The following is a 25,230-nucleotide window of genomic DNA, read 5'->3' as shown; positions in this document are numbered from 1 at the left end:
GCAGGATTCAGGAGGCGGGACGCGGGATGCGGGACGCAGGATGCGGGATGCCTCTGTCCCCACAGAGCGACAAACACTGCTTACTGCTCATTTTCGGAACCACTTTCTTAATCCTTGAGGCTGCGCCCCTGCCTCTCTTCCATCTCCTCCAGCCCTTATTCCTTTGCCTCGAGGAGCTGAGGCTTGGCACCCCTGGAGCACCCCTGGAGCAGCCCCGGGATATCGAGGTGGGGGCCACTGCTGGTGCTCAGGGCTGGGGCATACAAGTAACATCCAAAAGCCATGGGAGTGGGGAGTGTTTCTGGTTGTGATGCTGGGCAATACCTTGGCTGTGTTACTGCCACGGTGTTTGTCTCCATCCTCCTTTCCTGACATTGTGCTCTGCCTGCCTTTCCGTTCCATGCGGTAAGGAAGGGGCAGTGAGCTCTGGAGAAAGGCAGCAAGGACATGGAATCATAGACCTATGGAATTGTTAAGGCTGGAAGATACCTCTAAGATCATTAAATCCAACCATTAATCAGCACTGCAAAGCCCACTGCTAAACCGTGTCCCTGGGTGCCACATCTACATATTTTTGAACCCTGCCAGGGATGATAATACCACTGCTTCCCTGGGCAGCGTATTTCAATGCCTGAGCACTCCTTCAGCAAAGAAATTTTCCTAACATCCAATCTAAACCCCTGCTGAAACTTGAGGTCATTCCCTCTGTCCTGTCACTCATTGCCTGGGAGAAAAGACCAAACCCCACCAGGCTATACCCTCCTTTCAGGGAGTTGTAGTTTGTGATAAGGTCAGCCCTGGGCCTCCTTTTATCCAGGATAAAACTTTCCAGCTGCTTCTCATAGGACTTGTGTTCCAGACCCTTCTCCAGCTTTGTTGCCCTTCTCTGGTCACACTCCAGCACCTCTATCTTTCCTGTAGTGAGGAGGCCAAAACTAAACACATGCTGAGGCATGGAACAGCATCCCACAAATTAAGACTCTGAGCTCAGCCCCTGCAGCCAGGCAGCACTTAGACCTGTTTTAGCAGTTGAACTTGATGAACTTAGAGGTGGTTTTGAACATGAAGAATTCTATGATTCCATAATATAGTAGGCCTTTTTAAAACCAGGTGCAGTATGAAGGGAGGTGACTTGTCCTGGTGTTACTCCTTTGTAGGTGTCTGCTCCTAGCCCTGGTTGAGTCAAAGTGGGCTGCTGGTTGAAGCCAGCATGGCTGCCCCAAGCAGGGACAGAGAAACAACTTCACCTGAGCTCTGGGTTCCAACAGATGAAAGCTGGGGCTCTGCCAACAGATCTAAGGCATTACCGTTCCCAGATGGCTGCTCTGTCCCTCTGCCAGGACAGACATGCTTCCTAGCTGGAGTAGAAGGAGGGACATCTGCCTGGGTTTCAGTCACCAGGAGCTGCTGCTGGCCTCCTTGTGCAAGCTCGCCTTTGATCTCAGGTGAGAGGATGGACTGGAAAGCCAAGCCGTGGATGCAGATGTCCAGGAGGATGTCCAGAGGAGCCATGCAGCAGCCTGCAGCAGGGAGTGGCCCAGGCATGTGAGGGAGGTGGCACTTTGCCCACTTCCACTGCTTCCAGGACTTGCCAGCAACTTGTTTGCACAGAGGTCAAAGATGAAGAATGAGCATTTTGCAAAATGATAGCCTCACCTATTTTGCACTGATTTCTGCTAGCTGACTTCTGATAAATGCACTGGCTCATTGGGTTTCTTTTGGGCCATAAAGTCTTACTCCCTCAGGGATGCCCCCAAACCTGATCTCCCTGTGTTAGAGAAATGCCTTCTCAGTGTTTTTTTCCAGAGTGGCTTCCTGAGACCCAGCACAGGTGAATGCATCTCCTTTATGGGCACCCTAAAAGTGCATTTTCTTTCTTAGCATGGTTTGGATATCACGGGACCCTGCATTGTACATACTGCTGTGCAGTGCAAACCTGGATAAATTCCCTTTGAATCCATTGACTGTGATGCGTCTGAGTGTCACCTCCTTGAATCAGAGGAGTGAATGCAATTTGCCTTATTCCTTCTGGAAAAAAAAACCACAAAGCAACAGAGCACAGAGTAGCACAGCTTTATTTCCATATTTTGACCAGAAATTAATTCTGTATAGAGCAGAGAGTGATGTAACACGAGCCCCGAGTAGGTGCTTACATCCAGGCAAGAATTGCCAGACGCCCTTCGTTATTTACAGCCCTGGTGGCCTTATTCCCTTTATAACACAGGGTTTGTTTTGGTGTGAAGGGCTTCTGCCCTTGGAGCAGGGCTGGTGGGATGGGAGCTTCAGGCTGTGCTGCTGACAGGAGTTGAGAGGAGAAAAGTAATTCCCGGTGCTGCTGATAAAGCCACATGAAATTGCACGCGGTTCTCCTGCTCTGAGCCAGCTGCTGCCCCTCTGTCGTGGACAGAGCAAAGATGAACGGGGTGGGGGTGGGTGCACAGGAGCAAGGGGGCAGCAGGGTGTGGGCACCTGAGAGTGAACTGGCTCACAGCTGCTGCCTTCCCGGCTCCTGGGGGAAACACAGTCCAGGGCTCCAGCCGATCTGTCATCTCCTCGAAAGCGGCGCAGTGGCTGGAAAGGAGAGGTGTGTGTGCTGGCAGCAGCAGCCAGAAAGCAAAAAAGGTGTGCCAGGATGGGGGCAGGCTGGGACCCGTGGCAGGGCTAGAGCTGGAGCCAGGAGTTGGCTCCTTCAGGGATTTCTCTCTGCCTTCTTTTGCGTCTACTGGAAAACTTTTCTGTAAGACTCTTAAATTACATTTAGGCAGGATTTTTACTGTGCCTCAAACCTCGAGGAAGCAGCATACCTATGCTGGATGACACAACAATCCTTGGGCTCTCCTCCTCCCCCTGCTCTCAGGGTCTGATAAGGCAAGGGAAGAGCAACTGGATGACCCCTCACAACAGTGGTGCAATTCCCACTGAGGCATGGCACAGCAGTCATCTTTTAAAGCTGTTTTAACACTTCATGCTGTGTCTGGGCTGAGGCTGCAGCTCTCCCTTGAGGTAGCAGGAGCATTTACCTCTCACACAGCCACTGCTTTCTGTTTAGAAGCAGCTGAAGGGCAGAGGGCACCAGAGCAGTAAGGAGCTGGAGATGTGTCACAAAGACCAGGCAGTCACTTGGGTCCCTTCCCACTGGTACCTTCTGCCTCCTATGAATGCCAAAGTGTGCAGTGGCTGAGTTCAGGAAGAAACAACCCACAAGTTTCACACATCAGGAAATTTCTGTATGTTAGAAAAATACATACAACACAATAATCAGATTTGTTTTATTAAAAAACTTGCAATAAAATTCCTTGGAATTCGCCATCTCAACTTTGAGAGTTGCAATATTTTACTAGTACATAATAACACAGTCTCACATATTTACATTATAATCCTTTATATAACAAAAAATAGCCATGTTGGACTACTGATTAATGCTTCCAAGTATTAGCCTCAACATTTCGGTATTTCCCCCAGCTGAGTCACTGTCTATGCTCTTTAGCATTTACAGTATCTAACAAAGCAAAAAGGACACAAAATAATAAAAAGTATGTGTCATGATTTCAGGCAAATCCCTTTAAGATGGTAGTCCTCCGACTCCCACATTTTTCAAGAGAGATAAAGTGCATTGGAGAGGAAGATGTATATGTTATAAAAGGTCAGCAAAGAGTTAAAAGTTTATTTGCAAGACTGTACAGAAAGGAAAAAAGGCAAAAAAAAAAAATCTTCACAAACTGCTACTGCACAGCTTTGGCAGCACGTCACAGGTAGCCGGGAAAGGGAGGGAATGAAAAAGCCAACTACAAGAAAAAGGATGGCCCATGCCATCCATGCTCAAAAACGCCATAGCATGACTTTGCCATGACCTTTTGGTAGGTGTTTCCCAAAACAAAGCTGCAGCATAGCCAGAGCCACAGTGCAGGAGTATAACAACCCTGCATCCCCCTAGCTTGTTGAGGCTGGTGGCTCTGCCAGGCAACGGACAGAGAGCTGAAGCGTCCTGGTAAATCTGCTCCTGCTGTCCAGAGCAGGACTGATTACTTTGGAGAATTTCACTGGGACAGACCATTGTCTCTGAACTTAATGAAGTTATTTTGTTAAGCTGTGCACTGATCCATGTGGTATTTATTTCATTTGGGATTTGAATTCCCTTTATAACACTGGCATTTGCTGGTATGGCTCTGCTGCATGTAAGAAGAGACATAGCTGGAAAAAGCTTTGTAGCCATCACTGAAAACCAGGATACTGATGTTTTGTTCAGGAACTGCATATAAGTGGGATGTCACCTTTTTTATTTTGGTTTGCTTATAAACTACTCTAAATAGAAATAATTCTCCTCTGGAAATGGATGGAATGTATATTTTGACAAGTACAAAACCATTTTAAATGTTCACTAAATACAAGGAACATCTTGGTATAAAAATAACAGACCCTCCCACCCACTGTCCCCTCTTTACATATCTAATTATAAAATGGTACAGTCATTTCAGGTTGCTAACATGAAACAAGTATTGAGGATGGCATTACATACACATATAAAACATTTAGATATTTGACATCTGAAATAACTGTATACATTCAGAGCAAACACGCATCTTGATCTGGCTATTGTGTTTAATGCTACTCAGGACCAAGAATCAAGAAATACACAAGAAAGGGAAAAGACTATTACTCCTTTTTTTTCCTCTCTTCTTTTTTTCTTTTTCCATTCACTACAGAAAGAAGTAACTTCCACCAATTCACAATTAAAATGTTTGAGAGAGACAAGATTAATTTCGGATGGAAAAATCACCCGTTGGCTTTTGATTCAAAATCCACATCTTTAATTTCTTTATTTCTCCCTTTGAAATACAGCTCCTGCTTAGAAGGGTGTTTCCTTGAAAAAGAAATGGGCATATAAAGGGGCCAAGAGGGTGTCCAGCCCAGTGGGGTAAGTGGCACGGCAGAGGGGCAGCCCTCACCCTCACCCTCACTCTCTGTCCAACCCATAGCTGCCATCAGCTTCACAAACAAATCCTCCCTGAACAGTCCATCTGACATCCCTCATTTTCTGAAACTATCAATTAGTTCAGGTAACAGCTTGGTAAAATGAAAGTAGTGCTTATTCTGGATCAATTTCCCCTACTTAAAGAAGCCTGGGAAAGAAACACCTCCAGCCTCATTTTCCCTCTACCCTAAACTACTCCACATTGTGTCTCCTGCTCGTGCTAACCAAGCCGATTCACTGGCGTGCTGCCTGCCCCAAATACACTCACACGTTTTTGCATCTACAAAACACATGAGTCCACATGGACTCTACAAAACAAATGAGTCCACAGTGTTCATCAACAAAGTTCCAGCCCCTGGGTCAGCACTAGCCATGAAGAAGCTTGGCTGTCCCCAGCCTGCTGAAAACCCATGGTCTGCTTTTCACCAAGCCCTGGCACTGAACTTGGGCAAGCTCCCTTCCCTTCTCCAACCTGCTCCAAGAGATACCGGCAGCACAAAACACAGGAGAGGAAGCAGCACTGTGCAAGTTTGATCCCATGATCTCCTTTCCCTGCAGCAAAGGCAGGACAAACACTTGTGAGACAAGCTGGGAAGGAACAGGCTGGATTTCTCTGCCATTTTAGTCCTGTGAAATGGATGCACCCCAACACCTATGCCATTCTTGCAATGACTTCCTTGGGATTTGATCCAGGGGTCCTTAGTGAGATCCAAGGGACCACTTACCATATGTGGTTTCAATAATTTCTTTTTCCAAATTGCCTCTATAAAGCCTTTTTCCTTGTGCCACAATATCCCTCAAATAAAAGGCCTAAAAACGACAACAGCTTCTGATTTCATGACAGTACAGTTTCCATACTCACATCAGTGCACTTTTATATGCATACATGTCAATTTAATTCTATAGAGTGCTTAAAGAATGAACTGCAGTGCTATGATAGTCCTGATCCTAGTTTTGGGGCTCTAAAACAGTCAGAAAATAAAAAAACCCAAACCCTCAATAAGTGCCAGATCTTATCCTCAACAGAATAGGTGAGCTGTGGGGAGGGGGTGTAGGCCTGGTGCCTTGCACATCTGCATGCACACATCAGGTCGTTTGTGAGTGCAAAATTCTGCCTATGCCTATGCATCCTACCTATTGAACAGACCTTTGGGAAGGCAGCTTAGTGAAACCCAGAAAAATCCAAGTATACTCTGAGTACAGTTTTTGTCTCACCACGTTTTATCCTGCAACCCAGCCTGAGCAATGATGAGCCTCACTGAGGCAAATGTTTCTCCCACCTACCACTTGCTCATGGAAAAGTGCTTCAGATCAAGATAGGAATTGCTGGGAGAAGTACAGGACCAACTTAATGACAAGAGTGCCTTTTCCTGGGAGCCACACAATCCCTTGGCCACTGCCCCTGTGCAGGAGGTACCCCCCACTCGGTCATGGTGCCAGCCTGCAGAATTATATCCGTGAACACCTGCTTGTCAGAGGGCTCTAGAGGATTTTGTTCTTTCCTGGCTGCATGCTAAAGGCTGCTTTCCCTTCTGAACAGCCAGTACTGCATCCCCAGCAGCTGAACCCCACCTACTTAATCCTCAGGCTTAGTGGGCAGAAGTACCAAGGTGTGCATGGGCACGCAGATATACAGAATTAAGGCTTTCATACATGTTACAAACACACATCAGGGGGTCTTAATGTTTATGAAGCACCTCAAATTCCCAAGGCAGGTCACAGGTTATATATGCAAAGAATACTGTCAGTCAGGTCAAGCTTGAGGAAAACATTTCTTTTTGACACAGGGGCTTAATTATGCTCATAGAAGACCTGTTGAAAATAATGCGATTTTGATGCAAGTCCAAAATTAATCATGGTTTTTTTTTTTTTTTTGAAGAAGGATGGAATAAAACATTTACTTCAGTGATGTGTAACCCAGCTTTGCCCTCATCATCACTTAACAGTGCTCAGAGCTGCAGAACACCTGAGGACAGGGATGGAACAACATCTTCCCTGAGTGAACCTGCAGGTAGAACTGGGAAATCAAAAGTAGAAAGCCTCCCGACCCAGATTTGCTAGGATGCCTCTTCTAAAAGGCACATCAGTAATTGGTGATATGTCAAAACCACCCACCCAGCTTGGCACCCTGCCTCTGCTAGTGGCCACCTGTGGACCCTGAAGGACCAGATCTAATATGGGATATTTAGGAAAAGTGTGTGCACAGCGCGAGACCTCTACAAAGTTCCTCATTAACTCTCAGAAATACATGCAGGGTCTGAATTACCAAATCTGTGGTGCCTTTTTGAGCACAGCTCCTTTTAATGATTTGCTGGGCAAAGGACCCAGCTCAGTATCAGCTGTGAGTTTCCCCTCCTGCCTCGCTTTTCCAGATTTTGCTTGTTCTCCTGTGCCATGGGTGGTTCTGCTACAGCAACAGCTATTTGGTCAATCTATCCATTGAGATCAACTTAATTCAGTTCATGAAATAAAAAGAAGACTTTGTGACAGCTCCTCTGAAACCCAAGCAGTTTGGCCAGGAGTTCTCTGCCTGCGTGCTGAGCTACAGTGTGCATATGTGAAAGGATCACTGACAACTAGGACATCATGTTTGTGATGTTCCTGTGACATGTAGCACCCAGGCTCCAGTGCTGCAGAAGAAATTGTGCCAGTGTGTGGACTTTCTAAAAGGAGCCTTGACTGTATGTAACCAGCCTCACTCCTTCCCCTGCAGTCGTTTGAAATGAATTTCATTCCTGGGTCAAAATTTGATGTAAGCACCACTTAAATCTTATTTCAGCATTTTTACAGAGCTTAATTTTTAAGTGGAGCTGATGCAGTACCTTGTGCAAACTCTTGTGTGTAGGGATCAATTTCAACATTGATGTGTCAGGCCTTTCCCACAGCAGCAAGGAGGAGAGAAGACATAAAAGAATAAGAAAAACAAGATTACACAAAACAAGAACCACAAATATTGTCAAGACTAACCTCTGGAACAATCCGTAACTTTCTTTTTTAACCAAGATTTCCAGCTGCCTCTATCTCTTTAATTGAAAAAAGATTCTCATTCCAACAACTTCTAAAGTTGTAACAGCACATTTATGGGTCATTTTCATAGAATCACAGAATGGCTTGGGTTGGAAAGGACATTAAAGACCATCTAGTTCCAAACCCTCTGCCATGGCCAGGGACATCTTTCCCTAGACCAAGTTGCTCAGAGCTCCATGCAACCTGGCCTTGAACACTTTCAGGGATGGGGCATCCACAGCTTCTCTGGGCAGCCTCTTCCAGTGCCTCACCACCCTCACAGTAATAATTTATTTCTAATATCTAGTCTAAATCTGCTGTCTTTGAGTTGAAAATCTTTATCTCAAGATTACCCCTCAATTTAGAGACTAAGAACATAAACCAAAATTAAACTAAATGTTTAATTAGCTCTAAATGGACAAAAGATCATGGAGAATATTTTTTCCTTCTTTCTGCACTGAAGAAGCAAGACAGCCAAAATTTTAGGGATAAACATATTTGTTCCTGAATAAAATCTGACAAACACAATTTTTGGCTGGTAGCCGGTTTTCACATTTAACAAGTAAATCCACAAGGAGATTAAATGCAGTGAGCTCCAACAGTTGCATTTTGAGATGCCACCATGACACTGCCAAGTCAAAATATTTGACCTCTGCATGAAATATCAATGTAACATGAATTGTTGATTCTGTGGACTGATTCAGGAGGCAGTAATGTGATTCAAATCATCTGACTCTCAACAGAAACTATGTATTCCTGTGTAACAGTAAACTTCTTCACAGCTGAGTATTTTGACTGAAAAACCGCATCACACGCTGAACAATTAACAATGAGCTCTTACCTGGAAAGCAGAGCTCAGGATGAAATAAATTATTATGTCAGGTCATTATTATTTAGGTGTTTTGATTTATACTAGTTCTTTTATTTTTAAATTCCCTCTCCAAATTCCCTCTCCAATATATTTTGGGTGTACATATCTGTATACAAATTGCAAATATTCTGTTATGCTTCTGACAGCATTGACAGGGACTCTGGAGAGCATCAAACCACCTGAACTCTTGTTAGACAACAAGCAGACAAAAACTGCTGTCAAAATGTATGAAATGAAACACACTGAGGGAAAAGACCCAAAGCAAACCAGGAATTATACATTTCCAACAGCTGCTTCTTGCTCCCTTAGCAATTTTTGACACTGACAGCAGCATCTCCAGACCATTTGTAAGAATACTGTCACCTGCTTAATGCAGAACTGTTAATAAGCACCCTCTGGAAACCTCTCAGATGCTCCTTTAGCCCACTGATCTGGTTTTGGTCTGTAAGATTAAGAAGTGATGTTATGCTAGATCTTTTTTCCAGCTACTGAATTGTCACTTGGAGGAAGGACACTAATGTAATGACACCTGCGAACAGCATAAAATTCAGGACAGGACTACATGGATGGAGTGACTCTTTAAGCTCTTCTTTCTCTTCTTCACACTGTACAATATTTGTCTAGAAGAGAGCTCTAAGTAAGAGACAAACTACTGCCATTTTAACCCAAATTTCTGCTAAGTCAGAGCTGACTTACAAATCAAAGCCTTCAGAATATACCATTTCCAAGCCTGTCACTTAATGAAGGCAGGTGTTACATTGATGCGGGGTGCTGGTGCATCATCCTTCTGAAGCCAGCCACACATAATTCATGCAGAAATAACAAGGCAATGATAAATCCTGGTCAGATCACGAAGTGACCAATGAAAGGGAATTCAGATTTCTGGACTGAACTCTTGAAAAAGCTGGGGTCAGTCAATAAAAACAGTGTCCATCCATAACAAACTATAAACAAACAAACAAACAAAATAAACATAGGCCTTAAAAAAAAAAAACACAACCAAAATTGGATTGAACAAGTGTAAAAAACACTCAAGCTGTCATTTCAGTCGCATGGAGAGTTCCATGACTGCTCTCAAGCACGTGGGTAAACTGGAAGTGTCCATATCCCAGGTGAAGGTGTGTAGATGATGAAACCGCATCCAGGCAGACACAACAGCTGCTATTGCTTTTCACGACCATCTCAGAATGGAGTGTGCAGGAGTGACAGTGCTCTGGAGGCATATGCATGACTGGTCCAAATCCTAGAAAGCTGACTCAGTCCCTACCTGTGACACTCCCCTGTAGTTTAGTGTTGGATCTCTGTTTTTTAAGATTTCACCTCTTCGCAGTCTTGATCAGTGGAAAGCTCCACGTCGGAGAGTCCAACCTCCATTGCCATAATCAACGAAATATCTGAATCGCTGCTGACTGCTGGCTCCTGTTCATCTGTGAGGGTAGAAAAGACAGGAAAAGCTCATGTCTTTCTGTTAATGTGTTATTAATTTTTAGTTCTGCAGGTGGAATCCAGAGGTCTCTCTGCCACTGAGACTGTGATTAGAGTACAAACTTTGCTCTTATTAAATATCTGTCTAAAACACTTCAAAAATACATCAAAATTCAAGCCATTCATAGTGAAAAACATGATGAAAGGAGCCTGGATGGGTAACATTTTCTTCTCTTAATCCTCCCAGGGCTTTTCATCCAGGTCCTTCATGAGCTTCCTCCCATCATGTGAGAATTTTCCTCCCTGTTCCCTTTCACTTTCTCAACCTGGCATCATCCTACTCTCCCCACAAAGATAGCAAGCTAATGACAAAGCCACAGGTACCTGGTGGAGCAACTCAGTCATCAGGAAAACATACCTAACAGGAAAAAAAATTGCCCAAACCCTCATTAAGTGACAGAATCTCAGAGGACATTTTTAAGAGGGCACTACTCTAATGTAGGAACACTGGCATTGGACAAAGGCAAAACAAATCCAGGACTTTGGATCAGGCTACCTGCCTTCTGAAGTGGCTTCTCTCATCCTTTTCTACTCTGCTTAAATTCACTCTTTCTTCCTATTTGAAGATACCTTGCAGGTTCTTGATCTAGGCCAAAGGGATCTACCTTAATGCACCATGACCCCAAATACACTAAGAGTTGTATTGTTGACTTCTGCCAAACTGCAAATCACATAGTTGGAAGAGCAACTTGTTTTTGTTTTGATCCCACAGCACTTACCATGTGTATATTTAGCAGCAAATAAAGCCAACAGATTTTAAAGGACTAAAAGACAATTTTCTTCCAAGAACAATCAGGAGAAGCAAAGCACACTAGGGAGATTTTCAAAGGCACAAAAAAAAAAAAAAAAAGTTGGCTGAGTCCCTGAGAGAAAAATTTGATGGTTCATATTTTCAAGTGGTTTAATTACAAAGATGGTATTTATACTGTAACAATACAATGTATTTAAATCTGTGGCAGTTTTTCCTTTACATATTTTACTTTTCAGACAACAGAAGCAGAGCCTGATTGATGCTAAAAAGTCTAGAAGTTGAATATCTAAGAATTAATAAGTAAGAAACACGACAGAGGAGCTGGGAAAATAATAACTCCTCACAGTTTAATTATTCACTTGAAGCTAAATGAGCAGTTAATCACCTCTCAAGAGCAGCATGATTTTTTAAAATTTTAAATTTTAAAACCCCCACATGTGTTTACTTATGCTGGGATTAGACCACATGTTCTGCGGAGAAAGCTTGAATGGGGTCTGCATTATTCAAACAGAAAGAGTCAGTGTTTTCCTTCACAATTCTTCCCAGTTTTCACCCTGGATTACTTTTATACTTTCTTGATTGCAAGATAAATAATTGATGCACACAACATCTACATCTCTATCTCTTTTTTTTTTGCCCTTTCAATATGATGTTAGTAAACATTTCAAGGCATTGCTTCTGACTATAAATGTTTCCACCAGAGGTGGAGGAAGTATTTACAAGCTAATTGATATATCCTGCAGACTCCAGTGGTCTTAAATGATGTTGAACCTTCAGGTGAGCTGCTAGATCCTAGAGTACATCAGAGCATCTCATACACCTTCAACACCAAAAGCATCATCTTTAGCGGTAACAGCTCCCTGAGTCAGAATAATGTGGTTTCAGACCACTGGATTATTTATCATTCTTCTATAATTAATAGGATTCTTAAAAACAATGAAAATTATGCTTAAGAACAAGTTGATATTTGCAAGACAGAGCTCCTGAGGTTTAGCCATGTTGAACAGCCACTTGGAGCACTCTCAACTGAGAGACAAGGTGCTTCCCAGCTGAACTAGCTGTGAAGAAAAGGACTGGCTGAATAGTGACAGCCAATAGTGACAGCATGCTGAAGAGGCAGGCAGAGCTGCCAACACCAAATGTCAGAGCATCCAACGAGCAGTGTTTAATAATGCTGAAATATTGTTTCAAGAATTGTTGTTTCTTCCAGGGCTGCACAGCAGGAAAAGAATCTCAAGTTCAGGAGTTCAAGACAGGCAGATAGAACAGGACCAGATTAGCAGCTCACCTACCAAATAGCTGATGGAGGTACAGCAGCACACACTCTCCAAACCAGCAAACTCGAGTTTTACTTTACAAATCCTATACAATTATTCAAATTCTTGCATTTTAGTCTTTGCAAAGTGTGGGCTTTTGTAGTCTTCTTTGGAACTGAAGTGCAGGTTGGCAGGAACAAGGAATGATCCTAAAAACGTCCATGCCTATGCTCTGGCGTTGTTTTTCCAGCACTGTGATAATACCTAGAAACAGAAGCACTCCACCTTCCTTGCTTGATACCAGTGCAGCAGTTCAAAATCCTAAAGCTACAGCTTCGGCAGAGTTGGGAGAACAATTTGGATATGACCATTCTTACACCTGCACTGCCATTTCTTTGGAAGCTGTAGGCAACATAAGGAAATGAATGCATCCCTCAGCATTACCTGCTGGCTCCTGTAGACAGGAGTCCTGACCCCAGCACACACAGGGTGAAACTCTGGGAGGCTGCAGAAGTTACACCAGACACTGATCAGCTGTAGGTAACTCTGGCTGCAAGGTCTGCAAACTGCCTCACTGTGGCTCCCGCACCCAACACAGGCTTGCCAGACTGTGCTGGTTTGTTTTGTTGGGTTTTTTTTGGCTGACTGCTCAATAACACAAGCTAGCACAGTTACTGTGATTTGTTCAAGTTAAGCAAACCTCAACTACGTCGCAAGTGCCAGGAGCTTAGCCTGCGTTTTGTATCCCTGCCTTTCAGATCCTATATTTACAATGCCAAAGCTTATACAATCACACAGCTTCCACAGAAGATGCCTGACTCACTGTTAACAACCTTTATGGCCCTTTTGTGAGTTTTTTAAATTTTGCTGTTATTCCTAAAGTTCTGAGATCAAATGAGGACCTCAACTTTCAGTGACGATCTCACCTTTCACTTAAAAATAAATGAAGTTTAAGAGGCAAAAAGGAAACTAAGTGTTTTAAAAATTACATCTCTATTTTCTAGACAGATTTTATGTTGGAATACCTGCCTTGTGATTTTAGATACTTGAAATTGGCAACCCTGTCTAACCACACACACTATAATACTTCCACTGTGCTTTACAGCACTTCTTGCCACGGGCAGAAAGCCTTTTGCTTAATGAAGCAAAAAGCACATCTCAAGCTGCTTTCCAGCCAGAGTGTTAGTGCCTACAGAGGGGAACTGTAGACCTCGCTGCCACATTCCTCTCATGTCAGGGAAACATAATACACCACAGCATGCTGCCTGTCCAGACAGACTTTTTCCACTCACTTGTATTTCCTGACACACATTCGTTTGAGAGATGAAATTAACCAAACTCCTTCTCTAGCCAATATTATTTTAAATCAATTACACTAGCATGGGAAGCATATCACCACGTAGATTTGGAAGTGGCCTACACAAAGGTGGTACAGCTCTTGCTTCTTGAAAAGTGCATCAAGTGATGCTTACATTTGAATATTAGTGCAAACAAAGATGAAAATAGCTAATTACTTTGGTGTGTTGAAAAGAGTAATATTGCACACTAGTAATAGTTATCTACTGCTGCTGCTATTCATAACCATTGGTGTAAGTCTGTAGCTGTTGTACACTAATAAATATTCCAAAAGAAAGAGGTCAGACAATGGGTTTCTAAGAATTTGATACTGCTTGCAAGAGGCTTGGGAGGGAGCTAAGCACTGAACAGTGAGTGAAAAGTGCATTTACAAACCCATTCTTCTGCCAAGCATACAGGCATGGGCACCAGCTGAGATATACTCACAATGACCCACTTAAGGGTGAGAAACAAGCTGAAGAAACTCTGGTGGTCTTTGCGCTCATGGAGGCCTCACTCCTGCTCACAACTGGGCTCCTCCTGAGGAGGCCACATCCCATACTGTCCTTTGATGTCCCTAGGACACAGATAGTGCCATGAGGCTCTCCTAAAGTTGTTACAACTTGCCTCAGAAGCTGAGTTTTCCCCCAGGCTCAGCGAGCTGTAAAAGCCCATAACTGGGCTCAAATGTCAATAAGCAATTTGTATCCAGGAAATCAGCAGAAAAATGAGACCACACTAAAATTTTAACAACAAAAGCTTCTTGGCATTAAATATATATAAGGTTTGTTTAAGATGGCACTTTTTTCCTTCTCCAGACCTTTGGGTAGCTCTCTGCTATTACACCCATTTAAGAGCAAGAAGAGAAGTACTAGTACTCATTTCATATCCTCACTGTAGTGAAATATACCTTATTTCAGAACTCTCCCGTTTGTGAAGACAGATTTAAACAAAAACAAGAAATCCCTGGTGTTAGTTATGCTCCCAGATCTAGACAAGTATCTAAAATGCATGCATTACCATGAACCTTATTCCAGTCTAGGGCTCACTTCTTCTGAGAAAACATTCAGATGTGTCTAGAAGGTTTTTGCCTCATAAGTATCCAGAAATGTGACCATCTCCTAGAGCTTTGAGGACCTGATCAGAAAATATATCCAGAGTCACTAGAGGCATTGATATGGGATCTTTATCAAAACACATTCTGCTCAGCTTGAAGCCACAGAAGAATGCCAATGCAAGCAGTGCTATTCAGATTTTGTCTCCAGTATAAGAACAACCAGGATACAATTCATCACTTTTGATTTATGAGAGAGATATAGCTAGAGTCCTCTATTTTTCTTTGTCTACCTAAGAATGCACTTTCCCATTACAGAGTTTATTGTTACCTCCTACTGTGGCCTCACCATTGCATCACTTGGCTGTTTCTAGTCCAAGAGGAAGAGCATCTTATGAAATTATTACCTCAAATGGCAACTAATTTCACAACAATACCAATTAAATTTATCACTAAGACCCCTTCTTTTAAAATTACTACTGATTGTTAAAATTATTCTCAAGTTAATAATCTCACAGCTCTCCTTGGATCATTTTACAAGTCCCAAACTCCTTCCATATCATCTTGAGAGTTGTAACACGTTAGAATGGGCCATAACTGCACTAACATAATATAAAATAAAATACATGTTAAAAAATGCCTATAAAATCTCCAATGCAAAAGAAACAGTGAGGATATGTTTGAGGAGAAGGCTTATAAAACCCCTTGCTACTAATGCAGTCCTTCTGTACACAGAGGCTAATAAAATGGATGAAGAAGTTTGGCTGGCTACGATTGAGAACAGAGCACTGGGAAAATATTTTATTGCTGTTCCCTAGAATCAGAGGGAGATTTATCTGAGCAGCAAGGGGAACAAGTACTTGTGTGGTAAGTGCTTTTGGAAGGAAAGATGAGGTTAGGTTTTTGTAAATAACAGGCCAGAGCTCTGTGAATGTACTAATGGCAACAGAGCTTCTTCCAGGAGGTAAAGCAGATGATGTCTGAAACATTTTGCAAAGAATACCCAGACACCAGCACACAGGGAAAGAACCACATGCCATGATTAATTCAACAGGACACTTCAAAAATATGTTTACCTGCACTAAACCCCTAAGTGATTGAAAGATGTGATAGATGGGTCTAGATATGACATAAAACACTGGAGGCTCTCCCAAGGTAAACTTGTTTTTTTTTTCCCTTACTACTGAATAAAAGGGCAACAAAATTTCTTCCCTTAATCTTTTTATAGCGTGTGTGGTTTGTGAGAATATACAGCATCTCTTAACGAAAAACAGCCAAATACATGGTTCCTTGTCTTTAAACATCCCGCAGTATGAAGGGCTGCCATCATCATCATCATCGGGAAAACACACCCCATTATCTCAAGCCAAGCATCAAAATTGAAAAATTATTAGTAATATAACTAATTTTCTGAAACCTAAATTTGGAGCATGTTGTACTTAAGGAATAAACTTTAACACCAGTTACCTGCAAAGACATTTTGAGCTTTGGCAAGACCAATAAATTCATTTTCACAGAGAGTGCAGAAAGTATCAGCACCCAAACGCTTTTTCCAAAAGAATGAAAAAAAATCTGTCCAAATAAGGGTAAATAACACAGTGAGCAGACAGCAAGCACATTTGCAAAAGACTGAGCAAAAAAAGGGGCAGAACACATACCAGATGTTATTGTATGGAAGTAGCTGGGCCCAACTGGCTGGAAAAGTAAAACTTCTTTTTTCACATTGTCTATATATGTATATCTATCTTTAATGAGCATATACAAAATCCTTGGGATTTTACCCAGCAATCAGAACACTCAGCCTTTGAAACTCAAAGCACATATTAACATTATTTTAGTAGTCAACACTTTGGAAATCAGTCTCCTCTCTTGAGAGACTAGTTGACATTTTGGGAACTTTTGATCAGCTGCCAACCCTCTCTGTGATACAGCAAACATGCCTCTGCCAGGTATGACACAAGAAAATAGAATATTTTTGCTTTCAGTTTAATTTCCTCTTTGTTCTTACTCTTAACGGATCATGCTAATCATGTTCCTGGGACCAGCAGGGAAACTCCTTCTGTGGCCTACATACTGCAACATTATTTTCTTTTTACATGACTAATCTTGCCTTTTCCCACTGGAAACTTAGTCAAAATTTGGTCACAAAGATTACCAGGAAAGTCAAAGGAGTCATCATCTTGTACTTTTTGCTCTTGCATCAGCTCATCCCCACATTCAAGGTCCTTCACAGTTTATTTGCACATCTGGTCTTCACAGAATCATAGAGAGGCTTGGGTTGGAAGGAACCTTAAAGATCATTTAGTTCCAGCCCCATGCCATAGACAGGGATGCTACCTACTATATTTTATTCACTACAAAGTGTTTTATTCCATCGTTGACCCCATGCCTCAGTCCCACACTCTAGTCTTGTTTCACTAACAGACAAGAATCACTCGACTTCCTTCACAACAGAGGATCCAGCCTCTTAAACCTTTGCAAAGCTGCTTTTCCTTTCTTTTTCCAGGCCTTCCCACTGTCTAGTGGGACGCTGCTGCACACCCTGCTTTACTGTTCACCACTGGCGATCCTCAGTGCCCAAACACTGCACCAGGTCACACTCAGGACACCATGTTCTTCTGACCCCACAGGAAGTTCCATAAGTAAATGTGAAGGTATTTCACTCAAAGTACCAACTGGTACAAATTATTATTATTTAGAACATGCAAAATTATTCATGTCCTTGATTGAAAATCAGAAAATGACATCTCCCATAAGAAGGGAAAAGATTAAAAAGCACTGAAGCGGAGGGCTGCAAGTACACGACAGTTTTGATTTTCAAGTACCTTAGCTGCCTTTGGTAATATATTACTGCATTCAACACCTGCAAGCTGTCCCTGCAATAACCAAACATCTAAAACATCAGGTGTGGTATGGGGACTATTTACTTGGTTTTCTAAACTGCTGAATGACCAGCACTCCTTGGTGTCACTGAAAAACAATGAGCATGAAGTGATAAAGTTACAGAAAAAACATGCTTTGTCATGTTAATGGTGTCTAAGAGATCTTGCAAGGATTATCCTAGTAGCCAAGATGAAACATGTGGAGAGATAAACACCCTCTGAGCAGTGAGCAAACACCTTTACTCACATTGCCAGCCATTCAAAACTCTGAAGGGACAGCAGGTGTGAGACAAAAGCAGACCTAAATGCTGTATGTACCAGTGTGTGTTGTACAACACATAGCCTATTGGCAGGCTGGCAGAATAAAGAGACTTTTAAATCCAAGCAGTATAATCCCACAGTTTAATCCTGTGCATTTTAGCTTCCATGGGCTATCCTGGGGACTGCTACTTGACTGAACTTTCTTATCTGTATTTTAAAAACCCATGTCAGCAGCGCGCTCTGCTTCCAGCAAGCCTGAAAGAAGGAAATAACCGCCTCACTTAAACAGTGGATTGAATGAGCAAGAGTGTTATGGTGAGAGAAATTTTAGTTCTTGTGTTCCTAAGGAACATCAGGAAAGGGTGATTTAGAGATGAACCGGCCAACACCACACAAGTCCCTCAGACCAATCATGCTGCAGTGGTATCCCCAGCTGGATACAATATTAAACCAGAAGACTCGGTGTAAGATAGTGGTTTCAAAAACCTTTTTCTCTGGTCTGATCATGCTGCAGAGCTGTGACCTCCTCTTGAGGAACTCCATGGCAGGAAGCAGCTGCAAAAAGCCAGCTGAGATTGCTTCTCCTCAGAACTGCAGGGAAAGGCAAGGAAGCATTTGGTGCTTGGAAGAGCAATATACCATGGGCACAGAATGAGACTAGGACATGGAAGTGGACATGCAGCTTTTTCTAGGATGTTAGAAATTTCTCACTCCTTCTTCAGGTCATGTGCATGGTGGCTACTAGTCAGTGAAAATCCACACAGGAGAAATTATTGCTGAGAACTTGATGTAAAACATAAGACTGCTGTGACAAACAAACCCCCCCATATTTCTGCCTAGTCACTATGAACTGCTTCCACAATTACAAGTATGCACACAGTATAACAGAGAACAGCACCTTGCCTCAAAGACATCTCCTGTTTATTTTTGAATGAGGGGGTTGGAAAAGCTCCCATAAGTCTGCCTGAGTTTGTCTGTCATGGCAGCATGTGCATGATTTTCCAATCTGTGTCTTTAAATACTTTCTACTGCATAAGCTCTCAAAAGGCCGGGCTTACCAGCAAAGCACAGTACTGAGGAATCAGATACTGAACTCTCAAGAGCAGTTACACCAGACATCCTCGAGCAAAGATGTCACAAAAATACCTGTGCATCTATTAGAGGATTTAATGAGAAAATGCACAGGGAGGGGGCTGAAGAGCTCAACAGTGGTGGAATTACTTGAATTAAGATTGTGTGTGTCTTCTCTCCCTCTCTCACACATGATCATGACTTCCTATCCAATGCTGCTAACACTGGGCTCCACCTGCGATGCCAAGACCATTTCCAGGATAAAGGGCTTTGTGGACTTTAATTTTGTGCACGTTGGTAGAAACTCCCTCCTCATCATGCATGTTGGGGACAGTGAACCTTGGCTGAAATCCAATTCCATTAGAAATGCCCATAATAAAAATTTTACCCAGGGATGTCTTTCTCATTAGACATTAAAAAAAAATATATATACACAGTCATGAAGTCAGAAGAGAAAAATCCCACAGAGGTGGTAGAGGAACCTGCATATCAGATAAGTAATTTTTCTGCCATCACTAGCAAAATAAAGTTACCAGCTTTGAAGTTTAACTTTCACTTTAAGGGAAAAACAGTCTTCCTTTTTGTTCAGTATAAGGAAACAACATGCCTGAGAATGGGTTTGACTCTGTTTCAGCAGCAGCTCCAGTGCCTGAAGCAGGGCACAGCTGCCAGACTGCTGTGCCTGACGAGTCAGAGCAGATTAGGACAGCATTCCATGGTCATCTGTCCACACACCCTTCCCCATCCTCCACACTACCCAAGGGCTGCCCACAAAAAACAGACATGTGCAGAGACCCTAACATTGCATGTCACACCTCTTTCTTTTTACCCTCTGACACCTCACAGTGAAATCAGTGTCCCTCCCACCAGCTCACACATGTGGACTTGCAGAAATTGACCATTTGTAGTCTCTTGCCACATGCTCACAGGACTGTGAGGTACATGTCCCCAAAATCCTGGGCAACATTGGACCAAAGTACACTGCTTAGGCTAAAGATTAATTATTACAAGTCCATAAAAACAGAGAATACTTGACAGAAACAGCACAACTCAGAGAAAATATGGTTTTTGACTTTACAATACTATCTAACCTGATTTGATTTGGACATCTTAGTTACATATTTTGTCACAGGACATAGCTTATCTACTTACTGTAGCTGAAGAGATAAAGACTGAGTTAAGTGCAATTCAGCTGTAGACAAATTTGTAAAAACAGAAAAAAAAAAAACAAAATCATGAAGCCCCACCAATTTCTCAATGACTCTGTAAAAAATCCCAGTTTAAAAGCAAAGAACATGCTGTTCAGTCTCCCAAACTCCATCGGGTTGTAGACATAGTCTTTCTTGAAGGTATGGCACCAGCAATAGTACAATATTCTGTGGGCAGGGCTGATGCATATATTGAAACAAAGTAAGAACCTGAACCTGAACAGATCACTACAGACATACACTGTAGCTTCACTATTTCTTCTCTTCCAGGATGGGTACATAGGCAAACAGATTATAGAATGACCAATTACATAAGAACATCCATTTTTCCATACAGAAGAAACAATTTCTGCTGTTTATATGTCTGTTACGAGAATTGCAGTAGTTTTAAAAAATAAATTGTAGGTGCTTTCAAAGCATTCTACCAGTTTAAATCTCCTCCCTGTTGTAGCATCCCATGAACTCTCACGCCTTGGTCAATTCCCAAGTCCTTGGCCCCAGTGATGACTCCTTTGACTGTCCTGGTAATCTTTGTGACCAAATTTTGACTAAGTTTCCAGTGGGAAAAAGGCAAGATAAGTCATGTAAAAAGAAAATGGCAGTAACTACTTACCATTGAGTCAGTCGTCCTGGGGGGAAAAAGACAGACTCCCAAATGGACTTCTGGGTCGAAGCTTCCCCTGGTTTCTCCTTTCCCTGTCCCTTCACTGGATTGGTATCCCTGGTGGCCACTCCCCTTTCCCTGGAGACCAAACCCCTCTGCCCAGCTTTAGCTCCACTCCCCACCCCTTCCCTTTCTTAAGCTGCCCGCTCCACGTGGTTGTCTTCTTTTCCCTCGCTGGGTCTCCTTCAGCCACACTTTGCTGGAATAAAATCTTGCAAAAAGAGCCTTTCTTGCCTCTATCGCTGAGCCAGCTGCAGTGAGTGTTGAGTGAGGGTCTGACTGCGTTGCCTGAATGTTTACCCAACTTGCTTTTCTACAGGAGAGGCTTGTTGGGAACAGATTATAGGCAGTGGCTCCCACTACTCCAGCACCTGCATTTTTACCCTATGGGCTTCTTACAGAATCCATACACTTCCTCTTTTGAAGTCCCTAACTAAAAATTCTGCAAGGAAGCCTTCTTTAACACCCACTTTCACAGAATCCTTACAGAAGGAAGTTTTAATCCTAATTGAAACCAGTATACACTTAATTTCTAGGGCCCCCTGTTCAGATACACTCTTGGTAGATTCTTGTATCCAGTCCTCCCTCATACAGACACAGAAAGGACAGCTCTGACCTTTACTGACCACTGACAACACTTACAATGAGGTACTACTGACTTCTGGAGCTTTGAAAAATGTCTCATTTAAACTAATTAACCTTAAATACTTCACTATTCTTGGATTTTTCTTCTTTGGAGCCTTACATGTTGATGTTTTAAAACAACAGCAGGAAAAAGGGCAGACAAGTAGAAACCAGTTCAATGTAACAGTACCTTTAACACAGGGAGTATCACTCTGTGCTTGAAGTGGAAGCCGTCAGAAACCTGCTCTGGAAGGGATGTCCTGGGTAGCTGAATCTACTCTCCACAATTGTAATGGTTGCACAACGCAATCCCTTTCAGATTTGCTAGCAATTAGCATCATTCACTGCACCAGCTCCCCAGCCACTTCATTCATCTTTGTGCCAGAGCAGAACTGCAGATGGGTGGCAGCTTAAAGCCATAATACCCAGCTTTCAAAAGAGCCCTTCATGCAGCACCAAACCACAGAGCTTTAATTTTTTTTCAACATCCTACAGTGACTGATGAGTTCAGCTGCTAACTCTCCTTTCCTTAAACATCACAAGCCTATCAAACCTTGCAACACCTTTTATATTCCAGTGTAATTATGCAGCTTTTGAACAGCTTTATCCCAGATCTGATCTTCCCTGCAGCCTACTCAATAGTTTCACTATCAGTAATGTATCTACAGCTGTGGCCAGTTCTCTGACTGAGAAGCAAATATGATCAAGACCCCCAACATCAAAATGTGCACACCTTAAAGTTTTTAACTTCTCACTATTTGGATAGTCTGTGTATTGGGAAGGTCTTTGTATGCCACTAGGTCTGCGGGTCAGCCTTTTGCAGAGGGTGCAAATTACTCAGACTGCTGCCAGCATTTATGGATTGGCAGGTAGGAGATGACATTGTCAGCTGATGGGATCTATAAACCTCATATAAATGGGACAGAGTACTAGCAGGAAAAGTAAAGTAGATTTCTGCAGTCTTCAACAGCCCAGGATTTCCATCAGGAACACGTGTTCTCTACAAGTACTTCCTGAAAAGTTAAGAAATACTGCCCAGTTTAATTGGTCCATGTATAGTTGTTTTTATGAGAAACGTGTCTCTTTTCATTAGTTTAGAAATAATAATAAACTCCCACAACTAAGAGATTATAGCAAAACCTTTTATTTTGGAAAAGTAAACCCCTTTAATGTCCTTTGCATCCTCTTTAGGTTGCTTTCATGGTTTATGTAGAGGATTAAGGAATATTTTTTTACCTAATCAAAACATTTCACAGGAAAGAAAAATGAGCACATATAAACCCCACCACAAGCACATGATATGAGGATTAAAATATGACTAGGAGGTGTACAGAACCACTGTTTCTTTGGAACAGAGATGTCCAAAATGTTACTTGTTTCTTGTGGTAGGGCTAGTGTACCAAATAAGATTCTAACAAGCTTGTCTGAGTACATTAATGCACATGCAATCCAGTCACAGAGAACACATGATACAGAACAACAATCAAGAAAAACTTCCATAAAGGAAGAGGTCAGCTGTTTATCTCGTATGTTCACTTTGTAAAATTTAAATCAGTTGATGCCAATCTCCTTTTAACTGGAACATTCCTCTGACAATCATGCAATAGCTCAACATTTTTTTCCCATTAAAAATAAATCTGAAGTGCCAGGCCTGGCCTGCTACACTCAAATATTGTCTGAAAAAAAGTAAGAAAATAGCTTTATGTAAAGAAGAAAAAAAAAATAAAATCAGCCTTTACAACAACTGAAACCAAATTGACAATTTAGATTTAAAGAGATCAAATTAATTTAATGTGAGTCTCCTTCTGATCCTGTGTCTCCTTTCTGTCTGCCTTCCTTTCTGTCCAAAATGAGCCTGTATTAAAAAGAACATAGGAGTTTTTGAGTTTTGTCTCTCCAGCCTAATGCAAGAGCGCACACATGTTCTCTCCTCACTTACCTACTCCTTTTGCTTCCTTGCTCATGGTTCATATGAGCAACATGACCAAAAAGTGAGTTCCATTTACTGGATTGCAAAATGCTGAGTGTGACAAAACCCAGAGAGGGGCAACCAGGAGCAAAACTAACACTGAAGAGGGAACCCAATCTCACCTAGAGGCCACTAAAGCTGGCTAAAGGGCATCTGAGGATAATTTCGCATCTGCAAAGTGCCCTTGGAACCTTGGGTCTGGCTGGTAGAAAATCCTGCAGGGACATCAACAGAAACTGGTTTTAGGCTATATAAATCTAGGGCCATTTAGCACTCCCTTTCAAATAAGCCTCCAGTCACAGTGTAGTTTCAACTGAACAACTTCTGGCATCAGAAAATCCCCTCCAAAGCCCAGCTTTTCTCAGGGATGCTTGCTGAAATGCTCATGGGAACACAACAAAGGCCAAACCCAAGACATCCATTTTCTGAGTTTCTTTTTAGAGCAGTGGATGGGAAAGGTCAATTTAAGTTTCAACAAATTGCAGCTGGAATTTTACTAGAAAATATGTTCATTAGGTCACTTGGCCACCACCACTAGTGTCAAGACATCCCTAACACTCTACATGTGAAACTCAAATTGAAACAGAATAACTTAAAACCACTGTTCCTCTGCATGAAAAACCTTTGTCTCTGTTTCAACTTTTGAAGTTATTATATAGTCCTGTTCCTCCGTCTTTTGTGTTCTGAGCATTAACACTCCTTGGAGAGGCAGAAGGAAGAGTTTTTACCCTATATAACAATACCTCCCTAGAAAAATAAAAGCAACAATACCAGTCTACCCACCTGGAAACCAACCACGTAACTTCAAAAAATGTAAATGCCTTTGCACTGTTCATTATTATTTCCCTTGGGTACACCACTGTAAAGTTAGAGTCAAAACTCTGTGACATTAAGTTTGGCTTTAACCCCTTTTGCCATTCCTTTTTTATTCAAGTTTCTTCACTTTCCACTCTTCTCACTGAAAAGTGGTTATGTCCAGGAGGTTCCCAGGCAGACCCAGAACAAGTTAGACCCCAGGAGCCTTTAGAAAACAAAAGATTAAAATATTGGTATATTTTCTATCTAGTCTGGAAAAAGGGCTTTTAGAAGCTGAGTACCACTTTAGAGTAAATTTTAAAGTAAATTTTAAGTTCTTACAAGGGAAGTGGTCTTGTATCTTTCAGTCACAATCAAGCAAAAACTGAAAGATTAATTTAGGAATAAAAAAGAGACAGAAGGAATTACTGCAAACCCATGTAATTGTTTCTGCCCTGTGGAATATACATTTATAGTAGTTCACCTTTTGAGGGTAAACAACTAAAACCACAAACTTTCTCCCAAAGCTTTCCTCCAAAACTGTTTCCTTGGAAGTGCACTCTTAGGCTTCAAGTTTCTCTACAGATGGAAGGATGTTCCATCTCCCAGAACAGGTTGGTAGAGGGTCATTTTTCTAAAATTTCCTTCTTTAAGGCTATTTTGGTCTTACAGATTGACAAGTACTCATATGCAGCAAGATAATTTGCTGGTGCCTTTCCAAAATGTAGTTACAGAGAAGTAATGAAGTTTAGCAACACCTTAGTTGAATTCAATATCCTGAGCACTCGGGGGCAAAATCTGAAGTCAGGTTTCTCATGTATATGTGACACACCACATTTGGTGGCTGTCCCCCAAAGAAACCTTAGCAGATGAAAACACTTTTAAAATAGCACTGTGTTATTTAATTACCTGTGCAAGGAACTGGCAGATTTTAAACCCCTTTCGTGTGACTTTTTCCCCATACTGAGATGCTACAATTTAATAAATTTAATAAAACTATTTCACCTAAGTGCTTTTGATATTCTG

At 42.1% G+C, this 25,230-nt stretch overlaps 1 protein-coding gene across 1 annotated transcript in view; it reads right to left on the bottom strand.

Moving 5' to 3' along the window:
* Window positions 1-8,919: 8,919 nt before the first annotated feature.
* The window catches only part of RNF150 (ring finger protein 150), a 112,754-nt gene continuing 96,443 nt past the window's right edge, over window positions 8,920-25,230 (bottom strand). Inside the window, exon 7 of the mRNA XM_068188037.1 lies at window positions 8,920-10,276. Within this exon, the coding sequence (XP_068044138.1) occupies window positions 10,158-10,276 (119 nt within the window). The 3' untranslated portion in view covers window positions 8,920-10,157. The remainder of the gene's footprint in view (window positions 10,277-25,230) is intronic.

The sequence above is a fragment of the Anomalospiza imberbis genome, chromosome 4 (genome assembly GCF_031753505.1).
Source record: "Anomalospiza imberbis isolate Cuckoo-Finch-1a 21T00152 chromosome 4, ASM3175350v1, whole genome shotgun sequence".
In the NCBI taxonomy this organism is placed as follows: domain Eukaryota; kingdom Metazoa; phylum Chordata; class Aves; order Passeriformes; family Viduidae; genus Anomalospiza; species Anomalospiza imberbis.
This window is presented reverse-complemented; position numbering and strand designations above follow the sequence as displayed.